General features: G+C 45.2%; 1 protein-coding gene across 2 annotated transcripts in view; it reads right to left on the reverse strand.

Annotated features, from left to right (window-relative positions):
- The window catches only part of ptpro (protein tyrosine phosphatase receptor type O), a 141,369-nt gene that overhangs the window by 41,653 nt on the left and 81,869 nt on the right, over positions 1 to 17,847 (reverse strand). For both annotated transcript variants that reach the window (XM_069909377.1, XM_069909376.1), the window contains 2 exons: positions 16,229 to 16,349; positions 12,325 to 12,458 (listed from right to left, as the gene is read on the reverse strand). In XM_069909377.1, coding sequence (XP_069765478.1) covers positions 12,325 to 12,458; positions 16,229 to 16,349 — 255 coding nt within the window. The remainder of the gene's footprint in view (positions 1 to 12,324; positions 12,459 to 16,228; positions 16,350 to 17,847) is intronic.

Genomic DNA, 17,847 nt, shown 5'->3' on the forward strand with positions numbered 1-17,847 from the left:
GAAACTGTCTTTGTGCCGCTGAGTGCTAGCCTTCAGGCTCCTGTACTTTTTTCCTGATGGTAGCAGAGTGAAGAGGGCATGGCCAGGGTGATAGGGGTCCTTAAGGATAGAGGCTGTTTTTTAAAGACGTCATCTCTTGTAGACGTCCTTGGTGGAGTGAAGTTTGGTGCCCATGATGTCGCAGGCTGAATCACCAAACATCTGGAGATTTTTTCTTGTCCAGAGCATTGGCACCTCTGTACCAGACAGTGACAATAAAAGATAAAATGCTCTTCACGGTAGAGCGATAACATTTTTCAAGATTCTTTGGTGACATACCAAATCTCCTCAAACACCTCACAAAGTATAGCCGCTGGTGAGCCATCTTCATGATTGCATCGACATGGAGGCTCCAAGATAGATCCTTGGAGATGTTGACATCCAGGAATTTGAAGTTCTTCAATACTGAGCCCTTGACGAGGGCTGGTTTGCGTTCTCCTGATTTCTTCCTGAAGTCTGCAATCATCTCCTTGATTTTGCTAATGTTGAGTGCAAGGCTGTTGCTGTGACACCACTCAACGAGCCAATCTATCTCCCTCCATTGCCACTTTTAATCCTGCCGAAACCATGGTGATATTGCCAAATTTGTAGATAGCATTAGATTTGTGCCTGGGCACAAAGACATGGGTGTAGAATGAGTAGAGCAGTGGGTGAAACACGCATCCTTGAGGCGCTTCTGTAGTGATGGTCAATAAGGAGGAGATGTTGTTTCCAATTTGCACTGATTGTGGTCTTCCAAAAAGGAGGCCAAGGGTATGGAGCTTGTTGACCAGCACTGAGGGAATAATGGTGTTGAAGGCTGAGCTATAGACGACGAAGAGCAGCCGTATGTATGAGATGATCCAGAGCTGAATGGAGAGCCAGTGATATTGCATCTGCTGTGGAGCGATTGTGACGATAGGTGAATTGTAGTGGGTCCAGTCCCTTTGCTTATGTACATGTTAATTCTGGCCATGACCAACCTCTCAAAGCATTTCATCACAGTAGATAGTCATCGAGGCAGCTCATTCTGCTCTTCTTGGGGACTGGGATGATAGATGCCCTTTTGAAGCAGGTGTGAACCTGTGACTGCAGCAGTGAGAGGTTGAAAAATGTCTGTGAACACTCGGGCTCATTGGTTGGCATAGGTTTTCAGTCCCCTGCCAGCTGCACAGTCCAGGCCTGACACCCTTTTGAATGGTGTTCTGATTCAGAGACTTGTATTGCAGGGTCCTCAGCTTTGTTGGGTTCTCCCTCTCAAAGCGGGCATAGAAGGTGTTCAACTCATCAGCTCCAATCCCGTAAGCCTTTGCAATGTCGGAGGAAACCAGAGCTCCCAGAGGAAATCCACACAGACATGGGGAGAATGAACAAACGCCCTTCAGACAGTGCTGGATTTGAACTCGGGTTACTGGTGCTGCAAGCAGCATCGCTCTCCCCACAACACTAGCCATGCCGCCCGATCTGAACGCAGGTAATCTGTCAATTAAATTTAATGTGCAACTGGGTATTGAATGGTTGGAAAATTCAGTACTCTTCCCCTCTCCAGAATTCTAACAGCTGACAATAATGTTCTCTTTACAAAATCTGGTTTTGGGACAGTTTCCTCATATCAGAGGGAAGAGTGGAGAGGTTCAGCCTTGAACAAATCAACAGTGATTTGATCAGATGCCATCAGGTGAAACAGAAGAGGAGAGAAATCCAGATATTCAGCTTTTAAAATTTTTAAAAAATTTTTCACACTATGAACCATATCAATCAAAATACACACAAACATTTCCCTCTTGAATATACACAGTGGCATTTTCTCCCCTTTTTTCCCTCCCTCCCTTCCCTCCCTCCTTCCCACCCCCCCTCCAAACCCATTAAATATTCAACATATACAATACAATAAACCCATTAAACAATGTCATCACACAATGAAAATAACAAGAAAATTGTGTCATCTACTTTTACACACTGGGTCAGGTCATTTTGTCTTCTCATTTTATCATTTTAGGGGGTGGAGGTCCGCGGTAGGCCCTCTCCGTTGTGTTCCATGTACGGTTCCCAAATTTGTTAAAATAATGTGAATTTATTTTTTAAATTATGTTATTTTTTCCAAAGGAAAACATCTATTCATTTTCACGCACCATTGCTGTACTCTCAGGCTCTCTTCTGATTTCCAAGTTGACATTATACATTTTTTTGCTACAGCTAAGGCTATCATAATAAATGTTTTTTGTGCTTCATCCAGTTTGAGGCCTAATTCTTTACTTCTTATATTATTTAGAAGAAAGGTCTCTTTTTGATATGTTGCTTTTTGTGATTTTATTTAATACCTGATTTAGATCTTCCCAAAACTTTTCCACTTTCTCACATGCCCAAATTGCATGTACTGTTGTTCAGATATTCAGCTTTGAAGTAATTTTCAGGGCAAGGTTAAGCAATGTAGATCCAAAATTTGAACACGACACACATCCTTGCCACTGGCATAACAACACATTCCCAATGTCTGATTGCACTGCAGGCAACAAGGGTCAAAATGCAGGCTACAGTACACCCAATGAAAACCAGATTAGATTTTTTACAACAAGTCATTTCAACGCCAACCCAAAAATACTGATTTCATTAAATTTGAATCTCCTGTCCTTCCATGATAAATGTTAAGTTCAAAGTCTGCATTGGTGGTCCAGTTTCACAACCATTAAACTACTAAACTAGTTGCAGTGTGCATACAGTATCCATCACTAGTGGAAGTGTGCATACAGTATCCATCACTAGTGGCAGTGTGCATACAGTATCCATAACTAGTGGCAGTGTGCATACAGAATCCATAATAAGTTGCAGTGTGCATACAGTATCCATCACTAGTGGCAGTGTGCATACAGTATCCATCACTAGTGGCAGTGTGCATACAGTATCCATCACTAGTGGCAGTGTGCATACAGTATCCATCACTAGTGGCAGTGTGCATACAGTATCCATCACTAGTGGCAGTGTGCATACAGTATCCATCACTAGTGGCAGTGTGCATACAGTATCCATCACTAGTGGCAGTGTGCATACAGTATCCATCACTAGTGGCAGTGTGCATACAGTATCCATCACTAGTGGCAGTGTGCATACAGTATCCATCACTAGTGGCAGTGTGCATACAGTATCCATCACTAGTGGCAGTGTGCATACAGTATCCATCACTAGTGGCAGTGTGCATACAGTATCCATCACTAGTGGCAGTGTGCATACAGTATCCATCACTAGTGGCAGTGTGCATACAGTATCCATCACTAGTGGCAGTGTGCATACAGTATCCATCACTAGTGGCAGTGTGCATACAGTATCCATCACTAGTGGCAGTGTGCATACAGTATCCATCACTAGTGGCAGTGTGCATACAGTATCCATCACTAGTGGCAGTGTGCATACAGTATCCATCACTAGTGGCAGTGTGCATACAGTATCCATCACTAGTGGCAGTGTGCATACAGTATCCATCACTAGTGGCAGTGTGCATACAGTATCCATCACTAGTGGCAGTGTGCATATAGTATCCATCACTAGTGGCAGTGTGCATGCAGTATCCATCACTAGTGGCAGTGTGCATACAGTATCCATCACTAGTGGCAGTGTGCATACAGTATCCATCACTAGTGGCAGTGTGCATACAGTATCCATCACTAGTGGCAGTGTGAATACAGTATCCATCACTAGTGGCAGTGTGCATACAGTATCCATCACTAGTGGCAGTGTGCATACAGTATCCATCACTAGTGGCAGTGTGCATACAGTATCCATCACTAGTGGCCATGTGCATACAATATCCATCACTAGTGGCAGTGTGCATACAGTATCCATCACTAGGGGCAGTGTGCATACAGTATCCATCACTAGTGGCACTGTGCATACAGTATCCATCACTAGTGGCAGTGTGCATACAGTATCCATAACTATTTACAGTGTGCATACAGTATCCATCACTAGTGGCAGTGTGCATACAGTATCCATCACTAGTTACAGTGTGCATACAGTATCCATCACTAGTGGCAGTGTGCATACAGTATCCATCACTAGTGGCAGTGTGCATACAGTATCCATCACTAGTGGCAGTGTGCATACAGTATCCATCACTAGTGGCCGTGTGCATACAGTATCCATCACTAGTGGCAGTGTGCATACAGTATCCATCACTAGTGGCAGTGTGCATACAGTATCCATCACTAGTGGCAGTGTGCATACAGTATCCATCACTAGTGGCAGTGTGCATACAGTATCCATCACTAGTGGCAGTGTGCATACAGTATCCATCACTAGTGGCAGTGTGCATACAGTATCCATCACTAGTGGCAGTGTGCATACAGTATCCATCACTAGTGACAGTGTGCATACAGTATCCATCACTAGTTACAGTGTGCATACAGTATCCATCACTAGTGGCAGTGTGCATACAGTATCCATCACTAGTGGCAGTGTGCATACAGTATCCATCACTAGTGGCAGTGTGCATACAGTATCCATCACTAGTGGCAGTGTGCATACAGTATCCATCACTAGTGGCAGTGTGCATACAGTATCCATCACTAGTGGCAGTGTGCATACAGTATCCATCACTAGTGGCAGTGTGCATACAGTATCCATCACTAGTGGCAGTGTGCATACAGTATCCATCACTAGTGGCAGTGTGCATACAGTATCCATCACTAGTGGCAGTGTGCATACAGTATCCATCACTAGTTACAGTGTGCATACAGTATCCATCACTAGTGGCAGTGTGCATACAGTATCCATCACTAGTGGCAGTGTGCATACAGTATCCATCACTAGTGGCAGTGTGCATACAGTATCCATCACTAGTGGCAGTGTGCATACAGTATCCATCACTAGTGGCAGTGTGCATACAGTATCCATCACTAGTGGCAGTGTGCATGCAGTATCCATCACTAGTGGCAGTGTGCATGCAGTATCCATCACTAGTGGCAGTGTGCATACAGTATCCATCACTAGTGGCAGTGTGCATACAGTATCCATCACTAGTGGCAGTGTGCATACAGTATCCATCACTAGTGGCAGTGTGCATACAGTATCCATCACTAGTGGCAGTGTGCATACAGTATCCATCACTAGTGGCAGTGTGCATACAGTATCCATCACTAGTGGCAGTGTGCATACAGTATCCATCACTAGTGGCAGTGTGCATACAGTATCCATCACTAGTGGCAGTGTGCATACAGTATCCATCACTAGTGGCAGTGTGCATACAGTATCCATCACTAGTGGCAGTGTGCATACAGTATCCATCACTAGTGGCAGTGTGCATACAGTATCCATCACTAGTGGCAGTGTGCATACAGTATCCATCACTAGTGGCAGTGTGCATACAGTATCCATCACTAGTGGCAGTGTGCATACAGTATCCATCACTAGTGGCAGTGTGCATACAGTATCCATCACTAGTGGCAGTGTGCATACAGTATCCATCACTAGTGGCAGTGTGCATACAGTATCCATCACTAGTGGCAGTGTGCATACAGTATCCATCACTAGTGGCAGTGTGCATACAGTATCCATCACTAGTGGCAGTGTGCATACAGTATCCATCACTAGTGGCAGTGTGCATACAGTATCCATCACTAGTGGCAGTGTGCATACAGTATCCATCACTAGTGGCAGTGTGCATACAGTATCCATCACTAGTGGCAGTGTGCATACAGTATCCATCACTAGTGGCAGTGTGCATACAGTATCCATCACTAGTGATAGTGTGCATACAGCATCCATCACTAGTGGCAGTGTGCATACAGTATCCATCACTAGTGGCAGTGTGCATACAGTATCCATCACTAGTGGCAGTGTGCATACAGTATCCATCACTAGTGGCAGTGTGCATACAGTATCCATCACTAGTGGCAGTGTGCATACAGTATCCATCACTAGTGGCAGTGTGCATACAGTATCCATCACTAGTGGCAGTGTGCATACAGTATCCATCACTAGTGGCAGTGTGCATACAGTATCCATCACTAGTGGCAGTGTGCATACAGTATCCATCACTAGTGATAGTGTGCATACAGCATCCATCACTAGTGGCAGTGTGCATACAGTATCCATCACTAGTGGCAGTGTGCATACAGTATCCATCACTAGTGGCAGTGTGCATACAGTATCCATCACTAGTGATAGTGTGCATACAGCATCCATCACTAGTGGCAGTGTGCATACAGTATCCATCACTAGTGGCAGTGTGCATACAGTATCCATAACTAGTTACAGTGTGCATACAGTATCCATAACTAGTTGCAGTGTGCATACAGAATCCATAATAAGTTGCAGTGTGCATATAGTATCCATCACTAGTGGCAGTGTGCATACAGTATCCATCACTAGTGGCAGTGTGCATACAGTATCCATCACTAGTGGCAGTGTGCATACAGTATCCATCACTAGTGGCAGTGTGCATACAGTATCCATCACTAGTGGCAGTGTGCATACAGTATCCATCACTAGTGGCAGTGTGCATACAGTATCCATCACTAGTGGCAGTGTGCATACAGTATCCATCATTAGTGGCAGTGTGCATACAGTATCCATCACTAGTGGCAGTGTGCATACAGTATCCATCACTAGTGGCAGTGTGCATACAGTATCCATCACTAGTGGCAGTGTGCATACAGTATCCATCACTAGTGGCAGTGTGCATACAGTATCCATCACTAGTGGCAGTGTGCATACAGTATCCATCACTAGTGGCAGTGTGCATACAGTATCCATCATTAGTGGCAGTGTGCATACAGTATCCATCACTAGTGGCAGTGTGCATACAGTATCCATCACTAGTGGCAGTGTGCATACAGTATCCATCACTAGTGGCAGTGTGCATACAGTATCCATCACTAGTGGCAGTGTGCATACAGTATCCATCATTAGTGGCAGTGTGCATACAGTATCCATCACTAGTGGCAGTGTGCATACAGTATCCATCACTAGTGGCCATGTGCATACAATATCCATCACTAGTGGCAGTGTGCATACAGTATCCATCACTGGGGCAGTGTGCATACAGTATCCATCACTAGTGGCAGTGTGCATACAGTATCCATCACTAGTGGCAGTGTGCATACAGTATCCATAACTATTTACAGTGTGCATACAGTATCCATCACTAGTGGCAGTGTGCATACAGTATCCATAACTAGTTACAGTGTGCATACAGTATCCATCACTAGTGGCAGTGTGCATACAGTATCCATCACTAGTGGCAGTGTGCATACAGTATCCATCACTAGTGGCAGTGTGCATACAGTATCCATCACTAGTGGCAGTGTGCATACAGTATCCATCACTAGTGGCAGTGTGCATACAGTATCCATCACTAGTGGCAGTGTGCATACAGTATCCATCACTAGTGGCAGTGTGCATACAGTATCCATCACTAGTTACAGTGTGCATACAGTATCCATCACTAGTGGCAGTGTGCATACAGTATCCATCACTAGTGGCAGTGTGCATACAGTATCCATCACTAGTGGCAGTGTGCATACAGTATCCATCACTAGTGGCAGTGTGCATACAGTATCCATCACTAGTTACAGTGTGCATACAGTATCCATCACTAGTGGCAGTGTGCATACAGTATCCATCACTAGTGGCAGTGTGCATACAGTATCCATCACTAGTGGCAGTGTGCATACAGTATCCATCACTAGTGGCAGTGTGCATACAGTATCCATCACTAGTGGCAGTGTGCATGCAGTATCCATCACTAGTGGCAGTGTGCATACAGTATCCATCACTAGTGGCAGTGTGCATACAGTATCCATCACTAGTGGCATTGTGCATACAGTATCCATCACTAGTGGCAGTGTGCATACAGTATCCATCACTAGTGGCAGTGTGCATACAGTATCCATCACTAGTTACAGTGTGCATACAGTATCCATCACTAGTGGCAGTGTGCATACAGTATCCATCACTAGTGGCAGTGTGCATACAGTATCCATCACTAGTGGCAGTGTGCATACAGTATCCATCACTAGTGGCAGTGTGCATACAGTATCCATCACTAGTGGCAGTGTGCATACAGTATCCATCACTAGTGGCAGTGTGCATACAGTATCCATCACTAGTTACAGTGTGCATACAGTATCCATCACTAGTGGCAGTGTGCATACAGTATCCATCACTAGTGGCAGTGTGCATACAGTATCCATCACTAGTGGCAGTGTGCATACAGTATCCATCACTAGTGGCAGTGTGCATACAGTATCCATCACTAGTGGCAGTGTGCATGCAGTATCCATCACTAGTGGCAGTGTGCATACAGTATCCATCACTAGTGGCAGTGTGCATACAGTATCCATCACTAGTGGCATTGTGCATACAGTATCCATCACTAGTGGCAGTGTGCATACAGTATCCATCACTAGTGGCAGTGTGCATACAGTATCCATCACTAGTGGCAGTGTGCATACAGTATCCATCACTAGTGGCAGTGTGCATACAGTATCCATCACTAGTGGCAGTGTGCATACAGTATCCATCACTAGTGGCAGTGTGCATACAGTATCCATCACTAGTGGCAGTGTGCATATAGTATCCATCACTAGTGGCAGTGTGCATACAGTATCCATCACTAGTGGCAGTGTGCATACAGTATCCATCACTAGTGGCAGTGTGCATACAGTATCCATCACTAGTGGCAGTGTGCATACAGTATCCATTACTAGTTGCAGTGTGCATACAGTATCCATCACTAGTGGCAGTGTGCATACAGTATCCATCATTAGTTGCAGTGTGCATACAGTATCCATCACTAGGTGCAGTGTGCATACAGTATCCATCACTAGGGGCAGTGTGCATACAGTATCCATCACTAGTGGCAGTGTGCATACAGTATCCATCACTAGTTGCAGTGTGCATACAGTATCCATCACTAGGGGCAGTGTGCATACAGTATCCATAACTAGTTGCAGTGTGAATACAGTATCCACATTTTAAATAATATTTTTGAGCTCTCTGTAACTAGAATTAAAGAAACTCGTGCTCTCTCACAGTGTTAATGCCGCTAACAGACAACTGAGGCAAATTCTCCTCACGTTTTTAAACTCTTTGGCCACACAAATGCAGAAACAATTTTAATCAAAGAAAATGCCACTTACTTGTTACCCATAGCACCGTGAAAGAGAAGCAGGCGGGCACCTCATGGTGGTTTCACTATACTGCAGAGTATTTAATAATTTTTCTGACTACTATAGGAAGTCATCATCAGTCCCAAAATATCAATTTGCAATTTTGCATAGTTACATAAAGAAACAAAAGAAGAAGTAACAGATTTACAAGAAAATGTTTTGACCTCAGAACACAATTCTGCAAGCTCCTTTGAAATGAAACTAAATCATCCAGACTGTTGACTTCAGATTTTGGCTGCATACTCAGGGAGGGAATGAATAGTCAGGAAAATCTATCAATGCTCCCAGCAACACTTAGAGAAATCAAAAGCTCACCTAACCCTGCAGCCTCAGTTGGTGACGTCAGAATCCAATGAAAAGGAATCAAAGAGTCAAGCTCATGTTATCCCTTAGATCATAGGACACTATAACACATAAAACAGGCCTTTTGGCCCTTTTAGTCTGTGCCAAATTATTCAGCTAGTCCCATTGACCTGCACCCAGTCCATAACCCTCCAGACCTCTCTCATCCATGTATTTAACCAATTTATTCTTAAAAGTGAGCCTATATTTACCACGTTCTGCACTCCCACCACTCTCGAAGCAAAGAAGTTTCCCCTAATGTTCCCTCTAAACTTTTCTCCCTCTCACTTCTTTGATGCAAGGATTCTGATACTGTCCGGGACTTCTGGAGGGTTGAGGCTGTATTGAACGCACTAAGCTACCCTGTTGACTGATACACAAACTAAACATGTCAAAGATATCTCAAAAATTCCAGGCCTGTTGCAGAATAACGTTCACAATAGACGGACACTCTGCTCTCTGTGGAAAAGTGTAGCTAGGCTCTGACAACCCTCTCTGTGAATAATCAGTGTCTGGCTCTCCAGTTAACATTTGTTACATTTCCTTCTGACCAGAGTGTGTTGCCTTAAAGTTTACTTGATGCACAGAACTTGTAATAAATTTTCCAGTGTAACATATAAAAAGAAATTTCATTAAAAGTATGTTGGGGCATCAATGGAAAGAACATCCAGTGGTTCAGAAACTCAGAGTGAGTGGGCCAGATTATCAGAGCTTTACTGAATGAGCCCACTTCTTTGCTGAGTGCAGACTTGCTAAGAGCATGTGGAGGATGCAAGGGTCCTCGCCCCAGTTCATCCCGAGCAGCAGCAGGTCAGAGGTCTCGCCAATCTACAGGCCATGCCCAGCGACGCGCACAGCGTCAGACATTGAGAACTGCTGGAAGACTCCATCAACTCAGTGAAATACACACTTTGGTCTGGCCGAAACCCATTGGGTCTTACAGCATACGGAGATGTCAGTCCGGGAATGCTGACAACTGGCAGGGACATGTGCTGAGGGTCCCACTGAGGCTTGGTGCAGCTCACGCGAGGGTGCTATGGGGAAGGACCGCAGTCTAGAGTCTTCCCATTACCAGGTACTGATGGGCTAAGACTGAGGGGAAGTCCCACAAACAACAGGGGGCAAGGGAGAAGTAATGGTATAAATAGTATCAAACATAACAAGGCACAGTGACGGGAATATATGCATATGAAAGTAAGGGTGGGTACAGACTCTGAATGTTTTTTTAAAAGATATACAACATGGTAAAAGGCCATTTCGGCCCACGAGTCCGTATCGCCCAATTTACATCCTATTAACCTACACCCCCGGTATGTTTCGAACGGTGGGAGGAAACCGGAGCTCCCTGGAGAACACCCACGCAGACACGGGGAGAATATACAAACTCCTTCCAGACAGTGCAGAAATTAAGTTATTGTGAATAAAGTCTATTTTTGGGAATAAAAGTGAGATGAAAAAGATCACACATACTATGCAAGAAATCACTGAGAACAAGGAAAGACATGAAAAAGAACCAAGTTTCCACAAAAGATAGGAAGTCGGGGATGGAGAAAAGGTGAACAACAGCTTCTATTAAATGGCAAATTGATGGCAAGGAGAGTAAGGGAAATTAGAAGGAGAATTAATAAAACAAGTGATACATTATCATAGAAGATATTGGGGCAGAGACAGCAAGTGTTTGAAACGGATATATATATAAGGGTGAGAATCAGATGGGAAGGTGGGATTGAAGAAGATAACGCAGTGATCAGCACTGATGGAATGGACCACATTCCATTAGAAAAATGGCGGCACTGCCAGACCGCTGTAATGGCAGCTCTGCCACTGGGGAGCGAGGAGTGGAGATACAGTGCTCCCGCGGGGCCCAAACGCCCAGTCAATGGCCATCAGCTCTGCACAGCCTTTGAATGGCCCGTTAAAGGAGCCAACAGTAGTTCCATTTAAAATCCCATGACCATGGGGTACACGCCCAAAATGGCGGCACCCATGAACGGCAGCAGCCACAAGGGGTTGCAGACTCGCACCAGAAAACCCCCCCCCCCCACCGGTCTGAGAAGGAGAAGCAGAAGGGATGACCCACGGGGGTATGACCACGGCAGCAGATCAGTGAGGGGGCTCTGCGGCTGAAAGACCCTGATCCGCAGCGGGCTGCTGGCCACTTGAGGCAAGGAACTCACGGAGGCTGGGGGGCTGTCGGGAGACTCACGCTGGGCTGCGCACTACTGGAGACTGGTTCAAAACTGCCTGAAGGGGTACCAGGCATTGCTGGAGGTTCGGATCTGGAGCTCAGGTAGCCAATGCGGAAGAGCTGGAGATGAAATTACAGGGACTCTGGGTGGGGGAGGGGGAACAACTCTCCTTTGCTTCACTTTCTCTGACTGTAAGAGGCGCTTCAGGCAATTTCTGCCAAGGGCGGATCTGTCTGCCTTACAGCAGGCAAAAGCAATTTTGTGTAATATGACACTGTTTTACTTACAAAGACAATAAATCATTTCCTTCAGTACTGTCATTCCGATGATGTGAAAGAACTTTCAGAATTCATGAAGTTACACCAAACTAGAGCACGTTCAGGCTTAATTTTATGCATTTGTCTCTGAAGGAGACCAGGAATGAGGTTCAAGTCCTGAAAAGGATCAAGCCACAACAGTTCTAACCTCCTCAGGAACTCTGCGTAGGGGACCAAGCCTGGCCTTTGTTCAACGCATTTGTAATTCCTTCTCTAACTCCCCATTTTTGGCCTGCATTCAAATCTCTGACTCCAAAGCCCCAAGCTAATGGCTATGAAGAGCAGGCAACCAACCTTTCCTTCCTTTCGTGATCCAACCGGTTTACAAATGACCTTGTAATGATCAATGACCCCTTCCTCTACCCACAGGAGAGTCACGGTCGACCGCGTTCTATTAACAGTGAAGAGCGACTTGGGGGAAGCAGGCTCTGTGAACAAATTTTAAAAAAAAGATTAGAGATACAAAATAATGGAAACAGTCATCAGGCCACTCTGGGGGGCAGTTCACAAGGTCCAGTTAACCTACCAATTCACATGCCTTTACGACAGGGGTGTCAAACTCATATTCACGGAGGGCCAAAATTAAAAACTTGGACTAAGTTGAGGGCCGAACTAAATATTTATTGAAAATTTTCAACAACATCTGCATGTTTTCTCTTCTTTCAACATATGTAATGTTAAACTTTTTCTTATTAAAATAAATGTTTAATAATAGTTTTGGATAAACACTTTCCAGAAGCATTAACAAATGAGAAATAAAATATTCAATAAATAATATTTCTCTATAGAGGATTTGTCAAATGTTGCTAGTGTGCTGTCGAATAGTAAAATCTGAGGGCTATTGAGAATGTGGGAGAATAACATGATTCCTGAAACAATCAAATGGGTGACTGATTGTGGGCATGAACTCTAGCAGGGTTATTTGCCATGCCCTTTTTCCATTGGTACAGATATCCTTTGATTTACACACTTTTCAAGTTTTATGCCTAATGAGCTTGTATCCAGGTGCAGGACCATTTTTAACCAGAAATATATTTATCACTGTGACGTGAAACTATTGGAAGATCGTTTTATCCTGAGATTAAAGTTCATAATCCTTACTCAGGCCTGTGTGTGGGAGGGCGGAGTTTGCGGGCGATCGGGTTGGATAAAGACAGTGCGGGGGCATCAGCTCTTGCTGCAGGGCGGCATCTCGGCGAATCAGCGGCCCCGTCACCATGAGTCACGGGTCGGCCTGCGGCAGGGAGGGGGAGTGGGCAACGGTCCTGGCGAGGTCAGGCCCGAGGCCTCCGGTTCCGGGTGCTGGGAAGCGGCCTTGGCTTCCCCTGACACTGGCTAGGCCCCAAAACCAGAGTCCACGGTGAGACCCTGCAACGTAAACAGAGGAGGTGGGGGCGATTAGCAGGCTGACGCCAATGCATTCTGGGATTTATAGTATTAGCTGAGCATGCGCTATACTGGCGCGGCGGCCAGCGGGCCACCTCTAATACATTTTTGAAATGATCTTGCGGGCCAAATATAATTATATCGCGGGCCAAATTTGGCCCGCGGGCCAGAGTTTGACATGTGTGCTTTACGACATGTGAAGAAACCAGATTATCTGGGTTGGAGAGATGGGAGAAAGAGACGCTTGTGGTCACAGGGAGAACTTGCAAAATCTACACAGGGCACTGCAGGTCTGGACTGAACCTGGAGCGGTGGGATAGCAGCACTACCTGCTGTGTCGCTGTATTGCCCTTTTTTTCCACAAAAATAAACTTTATTCGCAATAAATTACGTACAATATGAGACCAAAAAGCTGCTCCACACTTTACATTCTTAATTTCAATCCTATTGAGAAACCGTTATCACGTATCAAGGGAGTTACTTACAGTACAGGAGAAGCTGTTCAGAAACCTTATACATTTTGTCAATCTTCCCATCGATGTACTTTCCATGTTTAACATTGTTGCCTTAATACTCTGTGGCACCTTGTGGTTTCTCTACCACCCCCTCCCCCCCCCCACCCACCTGCTGCTGGTTTGAGGAGCTTCCCCTCAGCCCCTCAGAGCCCGGTAATGGGGGTGGACGGGGGGGGGGGGGGTGGGGTGGGGGGCTCTAAACTGTACTTCTTCCCCACAGTGCCCTCGCGTTGCCTGCCCCAAGCTTTAGCACGCTCCTCGCCACGTCGTCCTTCAGCCTTGGATGTGCCAGGAGGCATCATTCCCGGACCGACATTTCAGTGTGCCGGAAGACCACCAGGTTTCTGGCTGACCAAAGGGTGGCCTTTACCGAGCTGATGGTCTTCTAGCAGCTGTACCGCCCTCGTTAGTTTACCAAATCAGCCATTCACTTTTCTAACAGTCCTCAACGCGGTATGGTGCTCCCTTGCATCTGTCCATCTCTCCCTCCCTTCTCTTTTACCCCACTCTGAGCTGTGGTCGACTCGGACATTCAATCTGGCCACTGTGCCCCCTCTCTCTGATGAGGTATACCCAGAAGGGAACTCCCATCACCATCTAGTTCCCAAACCTCTATTTGATCTGGGCCAAGGAACACAGAATTGGCCATTTTCACAGAGGCGCCGATCCAATGGTGGGTGCCAGGGACGCTCTGGGGATGTGTCAGACAAGTAGATGCTGTACAACCTTCACCAGAATTGTGCAAAGGACCCAGCTGCAGTTTCTTTTTTTGTTGAATCAACAAAGCTCTGAACTGGGCCCCAAAACACCACTTATGTGAATCATGCACGGTTTTCATGTTTCCATCTTAAGTCACACTAACTTAAAATAAAACATGTTACCAGCAGTCTTGCACAGTCTTCAAGTTTGTTCTGAGTCAGATGAGCAAACTGCAATTCTTCCGCATGCTAAAACTAAGTTGGTGCATTATTTGTTGGCTTCCACCCTGAGGCTAATGGACAAAATCTTCCCCGTTTGCTTTTCAACCCTATCTTATCTTGAATATAACCCAGTTTACAAAGTCTGAAAAGCAGGTTTGAAACCAGACTATGTCATTGCATAGGGCCCTTTACACATTAGTGATTTTCTAACCTGTGTCATATGTCCTTTTACTATTTTAAATTTAGACGTGCGGCACGGTTGGCGAAGCAGTGGGAGCTGTGCATTTACAGTGCCAGCGATCGGAATTCAAATCCCGCACTGCCTGCTAGGAGTTTGCACGTTCTCCCCATGCCTGCATGGGTTTTCCCTGGTGGGTGAAGGTGGGGGGGGGGGGGGGGTGTCCAGTTTCCTCGCAACATACTGGGCATTGTAGGTCAATTGGGCAGCAAGGACTCGTGGGCCGAAAGGGCCTTTTACCGTGCTGTATGTCGAAATTTAAATTTAATAAGCCCTTCCAGCCCCTCATACGTCAATTAAACTACAACCCCTGTATGTTTTTGAAAATGCCCCTAGTGCTATTCCAACTGCCCAGGCCAAGTTTCACGAGGCTTAAGTATTTTTGATATTATGGAGGTGAAGGAATACAGAAGTCTGTAAAATCAGTGATACACTGAAACCTTGTTAGAACGCGATTTGTTAATCCATAGACCCCAAACTTTCGAAATTTTGAAAGACAGATGGATGGAAAAAAGGATGGGTTTGACAGATTATTGATATGTCTTTTGCCCTCAAAATCCATTTCTTTGATCAAGATGACAAAGGGAACCAATTGAAATTATAAATTAAATACTTAATGTGTTTGACATTTTGTATATTTGCAGCTTGAATTTAGTTTCTTTGAAGGTGTTAATCTGCATAAATTACCTCCATTATCGCGAGTCGATTTACTTCTCACCTATTTAACACCACAGTTGATCAAATAGTGCCGCATTAATTACGTTCTTTTGTTTGGCTCAACTTGCGAAAATGTAACTGCAATTCAACTGCAAGTATGATTATATATATAAAGCCCTGGTGATGGAAGTCACATCATCAATTGCTCAGAATCTCATCAGAAACAACAGTGCACAGAAATCCAAAATCCAAATGGGCGAGAGAAAGTGCTACAAAGATCAATGAAAAGTTGGATCTGGTTGACAAGATAAGGAATGGAGAGACACAGGCCGAAGTCTGCCAGGACACTGGCATGCCCGAATCAATACTACGAATCAATACCGCTACTTGGCTTAACTCGGTATGAAATCTTGGACCCCAACTACCGCGTTCTAACGAGGTTTTACTGCAGTAAGCAGAAAAAAAAGTGGAGGCATGCTTACGGAGTTGAATCAATCGTGGCATGGATGAGTTGTTGCTCCCTTCTGTAAAGGCTACCACAGTAATGTTGTACATGTCCCCAGGTGGCAATCGAAGCAAGGTTGTCATTACATTGTGTGGGACCTGCTTGAAACAACAGATAACACTGCTCAGTTACTACCACCAAAGCATTGACTTCTCACCTTGTCCTCAGTCTTGCTCTCCTTATGGACTGGAAGCGTGTGATGAGACTGCACTCGGCCACACGGAAGTGTTGAAAACAGTTTTGAATAGCCTCGATTTGTTGAAAGAAATGTGACAACTTAGAGAAGACACTGAGGGAAAGAGTAGGATTATATTGCCAAGTGACTGAGCAACAGAGCTCACCTCCCCGTATACATTCACACCACGTTTCTGGTGCACTCACATCAGCATGGGGCTGTGAACCTCCATGGTGGTCCTCATCAGTGTCCTCTTCTGGCCTCATTATTCACAGGCCCACACTCAAAATTAGCTTGCTCCCGGCTTCAAATTCACATAAACTCTTTGATTTAGCTCTTAACCTCTCCACCCTCCAAACTCCACCCCCTCCTGCAGACCCATGACCCTACTCCCTATCTGGATGCACCGTCGTGAAGGTGGGGGGGGGGTCCAGTTTCCTCCCAACATACTGGGCATTGTAGGTCAATTGGTCAGCATGGTTGCGGCAAAGCATTGGACCGGAAGTCAATACAGAGGATCTTCAAAAAGACCAAGATGATGATGGGGTGGGGTGTCCCCTTTCTCTATTGACAACCATTTTCATCCAACGCACATTACCTTTGGCTCACGACCATCAGGAAGGAGGTACAGAAGCATCAAAATCAGGCTGGGAAATAGCTTCTTCCAGCCAGCAGTAAGATAGATGAATGGTACCCTGTAACTGATCCCATATATTTATTTTAAATTGTATCTCTACCTACATATGTGATTATGTGCTGTGTATTGCGCGTGCATGTGTGCGCACCGTGAGCAGTAAACGCTGTTTGGTCTGGTTGCATATGTACAGTCAGATGATAATAAACTTGATCTTGACATTTGGGATTACCTTTACAGATTGCGTGGGGATGTTCCATAGAGCCATCGTCCAATCTCCATTCAGTTTCTCTGACCAAATGTTGCGAGTACCATTTGGGATTAACTACTCCCAACCCCGATCCAACAACAACATAGGAACAGCGATATATTCCCAAGTCAAGCGGGCTGCCTCTCTGCCATCCCATCAGGCCTGGTCATTATTTGGAGGGGAGACCACCTAGGAATGCCAGGTGCTGTGGGTTTCTGTGGGGGGGGGGGGGGCGCTGGATAAAGTGGCGACTCTCTGACTGCCTTACAGTCGACAAAAGTCAAAGAATTTCATAAATGTAGAAATATGTAGCAATAATGGAACGTTTACCTTCCCTCCACCACCGGATTTCTGAACGCACAATTAACCTATGGACACTACCTCATTTTTTCTCTTTTTTGCACTTATTTATTTTATAAAATCTTGCATTTACAACCTTTTGCACCTTGTTCTGCACAATGCTTCTGCCACAAAACAACAAATTTCAGCCCACATATTCATGACAATAAACCCGATTCTGAATAGAATGAGTTTAGT

This window comes from Narcine bancroftii, chromosome 13 (genome assembly GCF_036971445.1).
Source record: "Narcine bancroftii isolate sNarBan1 chromosome 13, sNarBan1.hap1, whole genome shotgun sequence".
In the NCBI taxonomy this organism is placed as follows: domain Eukaryota; kingdom Metazoa; phylum Chordata; class Chondrichthyes; order Torpediniformes; family Narcinidae; genus Narcine; species Narcine bancroftii.